Source organism: Juglans regia, chromosome 12 (assembly GCF_001411555.2).
Source record: "Juglans regia cultivar Chandler chromosome 12, Walnut 2.0, whole genome shotgun sequence".
NCBI classification, from domain to species: domain Eukaryota; kingdom Viridiplantae; phylum Streptophyta; class Magnoliopsida; order Fagales; family Juglandaceae; genus Juglans; species Juglans regia.
In genome coordinates, this window is record NC_049912.1 from 26,456,126 (window position 1) to 26,465,463 (window position 9,338).

The 9,338-nt window shown below is 33.0% G+C and overlaps 1 protein-coding gene across 1 annotated transcript; it reads left to right on the plus strand.

The window, feature by feature from the left end:
* The first annotated feature begins 2,811 nt into the window (after window positions 1-2,811).
* Window positions 2,812-9,268, plus strand: LOC109007921 (WD-40 repeat-containing protein MSI4-like). Its single transcript, XM_018987830.2, has 15 exons — window positions 2,812-3,134; window positions 3,991-4,054; window positions 4,630-4,716; window positions 4,843-4,905; window positions 5,021-5,086; window positions 5,265-5,339; window positions 5,621-5,696; window positions 6,029-6,254; window positions 6,578-6,659; window positions 6,928-7,001; window positions 7,132-7,243; window positions 7,326-7,400; window positions 8,105-8,184; window positions 8,363-8,462; window positions 8,866-9,268. The coding sequence occupies exons 1-15, from the start codon at window positions 3,007-3,009 to the stop codon at window positions 8,959-8,961; spliced, it is 1,404 nt and encodes a 467-aa protein (XP_018843375.1). The 5' UTR covers window positions 2,812-3,006; the 3' UTR covers window positions 8,962-9,268.
* The last annotated feature ends 70 nt before the right edge of the window (window positions 9,269-9,338 follow it).

Sequence of the window (9,338 nt, forward strand, 5' to 3'; positions counted from 1 at the left end):
ATTCTTTTTTCTTTTTTTCTAAAGTATTGTAATATATATTGGCTTTAGGAAAATTATAAGGAGCTCTTACTCCACCGAACTTATATCTTGCATCCGTTAGTTTATATAATAAATATTTCATTTGTTGAGAAAAAAAAAAATAATAATAATAAAAAAACATATCCTATTATCAAAGCCCTTACCACTCAAGTCAACCTCTGTTCATAGGCTTTTGTGGTGAAGAATATTTGGTTCCTAAAATACTAGCCCTTTCAATTTTTAATATAAGTTAGTATATATATAATTTGACGGTCAAAGAAAAATTTTATTCCGCTCTATAGAGTGATTGTATCATTTTTTCTTTTAATGTACTATTAGGGATGTACAAAATTCGGTCCGAACTGGACCGAAATCCCCCCTAGTCGGTCTCGGTCCCATATATTATGGATTGAATAAATTTAATTCGGTCTCATGGTCTATAATAATTTAATATATTATTTTTATATAGTAATCATATAATTTAATATAATTTTCATATAATTTATTATCAATGATCATATAAAATATAAAATAATATATGTTATCAATTAATAATATATCATAAATAATGTGATAAAAAATTAATGACAAATTGATAATTATTTATTAATAATATACAGAATATAAAAAGTTTAATATAGCTCATTATGTATTAACTATCATAATACATTTACATACTCTAAATTAATACCAAATTAACAATTAACATCATAAATATAATTAGAATTAACAATTTGTTTGATGAGTTAAATAGTTAATTACATAGTCTATATTAAATAGTTTACTTAACTTTAATTTTATTAATTTACGTGCAAAAAATATGATCAATCGAACTAATAGGGACCGATCCTGTTCAAAGTGAAAAAACTATGGATTGAAGAAATTCGATCTGATTCAAAAAACACCCTCTAAACTGACCAGACCGTACTGAATTCACCTCGTACTATCATTTGATTGATTATAACATTGGTTTTTAAGTACTTTCTATCAATATCATTATTCTTTCTTATTTGCTCAAGTCTTATAACTCGGATTAGAACCGATTAGACTAGTTGGATTGATATCAAGAATGTTTGTTTGGAAAAGAGACGATCTCATCTCATAATTTTTTTTAAATTTATATATAAAATATAATAAATAATTAATTAATTTTTTAATTATAAAATAATAATAATATTAAAAAATAAAAAAATATTCAATTAATATAAAAATTAACTATTCTCATTTCACCATCCAAACGATTACAAAATGGGCCAGATCCATGAACTTATCACCAAGGTCCAACGCGTGGTGTAGGTCCTAGGAGGTCTGTTTATCACGTTCAACAGTCCAGCGTCAATCTGTTCTTAATTCTCACGGCGCTAAGAAAATGCCAGTTTGTCTTTGATTTTGACCTGTGTATTTTATTTTTTTAATATTTACAAAGGTTACTGTAATAAATTTATATATATATATTTTGTAATGTTTAGAAAAATAAAAAATACAGAATGCCGAACCGTCACGCCAAGTTGCCAGCCAACGTTAAGTCTGTACGGCAAAATAGCATGATACTTTGAAAAATATGTCTTTTCAAATTGCCGTAACTTATCTTATCATGAACTTAACATTCATCTCAAGAAATAAAATATTTTATATCCTTAAATTACAAATTTTTACATTTTACATTAAAATAAATAAGATGTATGGTATTAATATAGACTAGCGTGACATGTACTTATAATTTAGAACAATATTACGTATAATCTTTATTTTAAAGACTGTAATGTAAGTTTAAATAATTTTATTTTTAAAATTATAAAAATATATTTCTTAAAATTATATTTTTTTTCATTTAATAAAATGTCTGCACATACAATCTCAAAATGAAGACTGTAAAGAAAATTTCTCTATAATTTGATATACAATACTCATAATAGACAAATTTTAAGTGAAAGATAAAGTGCATTAACTTAGGCATAGCTTAAATATTTTGTGTGCACGCGATAACTTTGTCATCTATTTTATCGTCTCCCTCTTCTACAAAAAATATATTTTATAATCTTGTAGAGATAAATAATGTACACAGTAACTTAGGTCGCTATAAATTATGGATATATGAACAAAATTGCATTAAAAACTTAGATAAGATATAAATAAATAATAAGAATATTTAAGAAAATGAAATGATTAATCTAAGGTGTGATTGAAGTTTAAGCGGATAGTTACAAATAAAAAACGAGTGAGATATTAGCAAGTTTTATGGGACGTTATTTCAGCCCTTATTTTATTTTTAGAAACATTAAATACAGTCTTGTAAATTTGTAACGCGCAAATTTCGTACATTTTATTTTAAATAATAGAGTTAATATTAAAAATAATTATTTTTCAAGTCGTAAATTTATTGAATTAAGATGTTGTTTGAATAGTAAATTGAGATTCATCGAAATGAAAATTAAATAAAATATTGTTAAAATATTATTTTTTAATATTAATATTATTTTTAAATTAAAAAAATTAAATTATTTATTATATTTCATATAAAAACTTAAAAAAATTATAATAATAAAATAAAATATTTTCACTGTCCAAACATGCCTAAGACGTTTTGGTAGTAAAATATTCTACTATTATTTATTATTTTTCACATAATTTTTTCTATGATGAGATTTTTTATTTATTTTATAATTAAGGAAATGTTTATTTATTTATTTTATAATTAAGGAAATACTTTTTGTATGAATTTTATTTTATTTTTTAAAAAATATATGTAAAAAAAGAGAAAAAAAAACATAAAATACACGAGCGGGAGGCGGGAGCGCCCAGCCGTGACTGTGTATCTTTTCTCCTTCTCCATTCGCGCCTCCGCACTGCATTACTGACAGACTGTAAAATAGGACAAATACACTGACAGTCAAGAGTCAAGACTCGAACACACTCGGATACTGAGGGAGGAGGAGGAGGCGAGAGAGCTACCGAGCTAGCGAGAGCGAGAGAGAATCGGGGAGTAAAATGAAGGACAGAGGTAAAGACACTGAACCATCGGTGGATGAGAGGTACACACAGTGGAAGTCCCTAGTGCCGGTGCTCTACGACTGGCTCGCCAACCACAACCTCGTCTGGCCTTCTCTTTCTTGCCGGTCCGTACAACTCACTTTAAAACCCCACCTTCTCCATTTTTCATCTCTCTAGGGTTTCACTTTTATCCCCCCCCCGCGGGTTAAAAGTCAGGTAATGTTGGGTTTCGGTATCTCTCTTGGAAGCTCGGAACTGTTTGGGGGGGGGGGGTTAGGAGGGAAGAAGAGGAAAGGAAAGTGAAGTAGATTGAAGCGGTGTTTGTTGGTTTTACGATGCGTTCGTTTTGGGAATTTGATGCAAACTTAGGAAGAAAGTGCAATGTAGCTGCTCCTTACGACTATCTATTGAGGGTTTTCTTTAAAGACGTCCTACTCTTTAAATGCATTTACTTTTCTGGGGGTTTTGTTTCGTAATGTTGATTTTTCTGTCTATTTGAATGCTGGGAAACGGTGGGTAAAGAAAAGAAAAATAGAAGAGAGGAAAATAGTTGGATGAGGAGCGTTGATTTTTTATTTAAAAAATTCTAGACATAAACTTCACACCTGCACCCTTACTTAAAAACATATTATTTTACTTTTTTTAACCACGTAATGAAAATGATTCTAGGTTGTAAGTTATGAGATATTGGTCTCTAAAATGGGAGGAGATGAGGAGTTGTCAAGACCCTCTTTATTTCTGTCTCTGGGTTTTCTTTATACTACCCAAACATGATTTCATTTATTTTCAGATTTTCGACGATAATTTACTTTTCGGAATGCTTACGAAAAAATTGGCAGATGGGAAAATGTGGGTAAAGGAAAGGATAAATGGTTTGTTATGGGAAATGCTCACTGTTTGTTAGGTGATGTGGCTATACTTCATTTATACTCAAGTCTAATAGATTTTAAACGATCCTTTCTATGGCTTTTGTATTGATAGATGGGGTCCGCAACTAGAGCAAGCCACTTACAAGAATCGTCAACGTCTTTACCTTTCTGAACAGGCAAGATGCTTTTCTCTTGTAGCGTTTGTATCTGCATCTCATTAATGATTGTGTCAGCGTTGTATTGATCTGCAATATTTGTTGTAAAGGAAAAGAGTAATTACCACTTAGTTGATTTAGTTATTATAATTTATGGGAATTAGTTCGATTTGTTTATTTTGGAAAATGAGTAAATCCGTAAGTAAAGTGCAGCCACAAGTCTTCTAGGAACTTGAAGCACCTACTTCTGGTGGCATATTTATGCAAAAAAAAGAAAAAAAAAAAGAAAAAACAGAAGAAGAAAAGAACCCATCACGAAAGTGCTTTGTTGAAAATATGTTATGCATTCTAGATTATACCATCCAACTTTCGAAGGTGTATCACAATTATGTGTGATATGAAAAATGGTCTGCTTTGTTGAACTTCTTGCGTGTATATCCAATAATAAAAAACATTTTTGTTGCCTGCTAATATGGGTTTGATGATATGTCACTGTGTGATATTGTTTTCTATTGTTGTGCATAATCTTTTTTAGACTGGAATTGTTTATGTGGATTTATTCTAGTGGATTTGTCTACCTTGGCCTTTTTACTCAGACTGATGGCAGTGTTCCAAATACTCTTGTCATAGCAAACTGTGAGGTTGTTAAACCTAGAGTTGCAGCTGCAGAGCACATATCACAGGTGATATACAGTCCAAATGCATTCATAATTCCACATCCCCCCCCCCTCCTTTTCCTTGTTCTTCCATGAAGATTTGATCTCATTTATTGGGTGCTCTTGGTATCCCCTGGTTGCTTGATCTCACAGTTCAATGAGGAAGCACGTTCTCCCTTTGTGAAGAAGTACAAAACTATTATACACCCTGGCGAGGTACTCATGGCTTTCAAATATAAGTACATTTTTTTAGAATGACGGAAAATGAAGGAGCTTTGAGTCCTTTTCTACAACAGAATATCAAATTATTATTATTATTATTTTTTTGCAGGTGAACAGAATCAGGGAACTCCCACAGAATAGTAAGATCGTGGCCACACACACTGACAGTCCTGATGTAAGTGTTTATTTTCATGCTCACTCGTTAACTCTCTCCCACTGTCTCTCTTCTTTCCCTTTTTATTGAGCATCGAGTATTTAAGGTTTCAAGCTATGTGTTATCTTTGAATTTGAAGTAAAAAAACTAGGGGAGCTCAATTCACATCTATGAATTAAGTTTTCATATGATGGGACAGGTTCTAATTTGGGATGTTGAGGCTCAACCAAATCGTCATGCTGTTCTGGGAGCTACAAATTCTCGTCCAGATCTGGTATGCCCTTTGTACATTACAGTTCTTAATATATTCTAATTTATTTAGATTGGCAATCTGAAATCCGCGCTAGCTGTTAGCTGTTAATGGCCATTAGTAAATTCTAGGATAGGTCTTATTTTTCTTTTTCAAATAAACTGGGAATTCGTTTCTTCTAATAGCTATGTTATTTGTTGTGTCTTTTTTTTTTTGGAGGCTGGTATTACAATTTAAGGCCGGCAATTATTCGCACTTTTTTATGACAGCAGGCAGTTATTAACTTTAAACACATCATCTTGCAGATATTGACTGGGCATCAAGATAATGCTGAATTTGCTCTGGCTATGTGCCCTACTGAACCCTTTGTGCTTTCTGGAGGTTTGATTTCTTTTAATATTGTCAATTCAACGATACATGATACAGCTTGATGAATTTATAGTTTATCTTGTGTCTTCGCTGATGCCATTTTGTTTCTAATTAGTGATGCCAACTTATTAACCACATGGTATGAACTTTTTCTCACTAATTTGTGGAGGGATGTCATAACGCCTTTGTAATTAAATAACTTTACTTCATATTTTCTCATATAGAATTAGAACTCACATCCCCTTTGTGATGTTGAACTGGAGTTGGTAATCTTTTTACTCTTTGTAACTTGTTAATTATTTTTTCTGAAATCATCTTATTGATTGGAGAATTTTTTGTGATAGGCAAGGACAAGTCTGTTGTTTTGTGGAGCATCCATGATCATATTTCTACTTTAGCAGCAGACACAGGAACTACAAAGTCTCCAGGGTCAGGTGGCACCAATAGTAAACATGCCTCTAAGGTTGGTGGGAGTGCAGATAAACCCATTGACAGCCCTTCTATTGGTCCAAGAGGTATCTACCAAGGGCACAACGATACTGTAGAAGATGTGCAGTTCTGCCCATCAAGGTAGCTCTCTTCAACCATGGTCAAATGCTTCAATTATGTATTGTTACATGGTTCTGTGTCCATTATTTTTTCTTCTTGGGGTATAGGTGTTCATATAATTGCAATTTTGCATTTTCAGTTGCTGATATAAGCATGCTCTTTATTTTCTTTTCATTTGATATCAATCACCTGAAAATTAACACGGTGAAGACATTTTGAGCATAAATGAAGATCTCCCCTATTTTGCGAATGTTATGTCCCTTTTTTTTCAACAGTTATGTTAGATAATGCTTTTTCCTTATTTTCTGATATGCATTTTGTTATTTTCCATGTGTGTGTTGAAGTGCACAGGAGTTCTGTAGTGTAGGTGACGATTCTTGTCTCATACTATGGGATGCCAGAGTGGGATCTACTCCAGTTGTCAAGGTTGCAATTCTCCCTTTTATGTGTATCAGTTTACTATGACCTGGAAAGCTGTGCTGCAGTACTAAAGCTTTTCTACATATGCATAGTTTTCCTGTACACGAGTTTCAGTTCTTTTCTTGTCTTGATCGTTTTAGTGATCTGATCCCACTTCCTTCTTTTATCAAGTAGGTTTTGTGTTGTAGAACTGAATATGCTATTGCCTTTTCTTCTCATAAGTTTGTGCTTGATGTTTGATTTGTCTCTGCATTGTTGGCTGTCATTTGGGCAGGTTGAGAAAGCTCATGGTGCTGATATACATTGTGTTGATTGGAATCCTCATGATGTAAATTTCATCCTGACAGGGTATTAAACTATCTCAGGCTTTGCATCTTTGTCAGTTTCTTAACTTATTTTAAGTTGGCATTTTTATTTGCCGAAATGGCCTATTTTCAGTTCTTTTGGTTTACTTACATTTTCTTTTTTCCCGTCTCAGGTCTGCTGATGCTACTGTTCACATGTTTGATCGCCGTAATCTCACTTCTGGAGATGTTGGATCACCTGTTCATAAATTTGAAGGTCACAATGCTGCTGTCCTCTGTGTACAGGTGACAGGAACATTTGGGCTTATTTTCTCAGCTTCATATTGCAAGTTTTTAATTTTAACAGAAATCATGCATTTGTTTCCAGTGGTCTCCAGACAAGTCATCGGTCTTTGGAAGTTCTGCTGAGGATGGCATTCTGAACATCTGGGATCATGAGAAGGTGGAAAGCTATGAATTGTATTTTATTACAGCTTTGTGTTCCCTCTCTCTCCCTCTCATGGATACCCAATTATTTAGTGACAGCAACGAGGAAAGTCATTATTTTTTTCATGGTAAAAAAAAGCAGTGTAATGATGGATCTACACATGGGAAGATTTGTAATGGGGGAATAACCGGTAAAAAAAAAAATATTTGTACTTGGGGAATATGGTGAAAACCTTCAAGTTCAAGCTGCTTTCCACTGACACAATTGTCTTATAAATGTGGCTTGAATTCTCTGTTGGAATTGGTCCTTGCACCAGCTGATTTCCTAAATAAGGCTGTTTTAACCATTGATTGGTATTGAGGGTGGTTTTTTCCCATGCTTATTCAGAGTGCTAATTTTCTGCTATTACCAAGCTCCTGGCAGTGTTGAAAATAATTTTGTTTAGTACATACACCGGATGCCGTGCTTTGATATCAAGGGTATCATTGAAAGGGGTGGGTAGTGGGGCGGAGTTGGGTGGGGGAAGGTGATAATTGTCCCCCAACTTCCTATTTCGTGTTCTTCAATTGTTTTTCAAGTGAGCTAATATGAACTTCCCCGTTTCCTTGAAGAATCAGGAAATGAACAATTTTTTGTTTGTTCATAGTTTGCTCATGCCTAGTCATTTTAACAATTAAGTTTCCCATTTTATATGAATAACTGATTCTATTGCCTTTCAGGTTGGTAAAAAGCATGACTCTATAGGATCAAAAATGCCAAATTTTCCTCCCGGCTTATTCTTCCGACATGCTGGGCATAGGTATGAACTTTTTGTATCTTCTGTGTATGTGTGTTTGGCTATCCATTAGACAAGGGATCTGTATTGAATTGTTTTACTACTTTTGGTCTTATTACTAGTTTATTTGATGAACAAGTACGTTGCGCTTTCTGACTAATGCTTCCATACTCAGTTGCTGACTTCTATTTAATGAATGTAGGGACAAGGTTGTTGACTTCCATTGGAATGCATCTGATCCATGGACTATTGTCAGTGTGTCTGATGATTGTGAAAGTACTGGAGGTGGTGGCACACTACAGGTAATCAACATATTTCTCAACTGTGATATCGGGATGTTTAAGAACTTGTAATTTTTTGCTTGGTAATGTAACAGCAAAAAGTATTAAAGGATAGCTTTAATAATAGGGTAAATACTAAGCCCTGTGTAGTCGCTTTAAAAAAGAGTGGAGTCCACAATTAAAAAATTAATTTTTTTCATGTGGGTTACTTATCAAAAAATTAATTTTTTTTCATGTGGGTCACTTATCTATTTATTTTTTTCAAAATGATTTTGCAGTGCTTGCGTACTCACGATTTCAACTATCATTTCTCTTAATAATATACGGCTTGATGAATACGAGAATGTACTCGAAGATAGGATAATCATTTAGGTTATGGAAACTGTACATTCCCTTTGATGAAAGAGTGATTGTTTTGGTGCAGATATGGCGGATGATAGATTTGATATACAGGCCCGAGGAAGAGGTTCTGGCTGAGCTGGATAAATTCAAGTCTCACATCTTAACATGTTCCTCATGATTTTAATAAAAGAAGTAAAAAAAAAAAGAAAAAACTTTGGATTTCTAATTTGCTCAGATCATTGACGTCCATGCATGTATGGAAGGAACCCTTGTTAGTATAGTATTTGGTTGGTTAGATTTTGTCATTGAAGTACCTCTCGCTTGGCTCGGTAGGTGCAAGAACTGCACTCAATTCTGTCATGATTCGTGTCTGTGAGATGGATCTTATTCCAATATTTTACTTTGATAAACGACTTGTTAATGTTGCTTTATCTCGGACTGCTCTGTTTGCGCTTATTTATATCATCTTTGATTATCTGTCAACAAAAAAAAGGTTTGCTCATGAACTTTTTTATATATTATTCTAATTTTGAAATGGAATACGAGTAAGAGAGC

Coding starts and splice junctions, on each gene's coding strand:
- LOC109007921 (XM_018987830.2), top strand. CDS start 3,007: ATGAAGGACAGAGGTAAAGACACTGAACCATCGGTGGATGAGAGGTAC. Junction 7,002..7,131: donor GTAAATTTCATCCTGACAGG/GTATTAAACTAT, acceptor TTCCCGTCTCAG/GTCTGCTGATGCTACTGTTC. Junction 8,185..8,362: donor TTCCGACATGCTGGGCATAG/GTATGAACTTTT, acceptor TAATGAATGTAG/GGACAAGGTTGTTGACTTCC.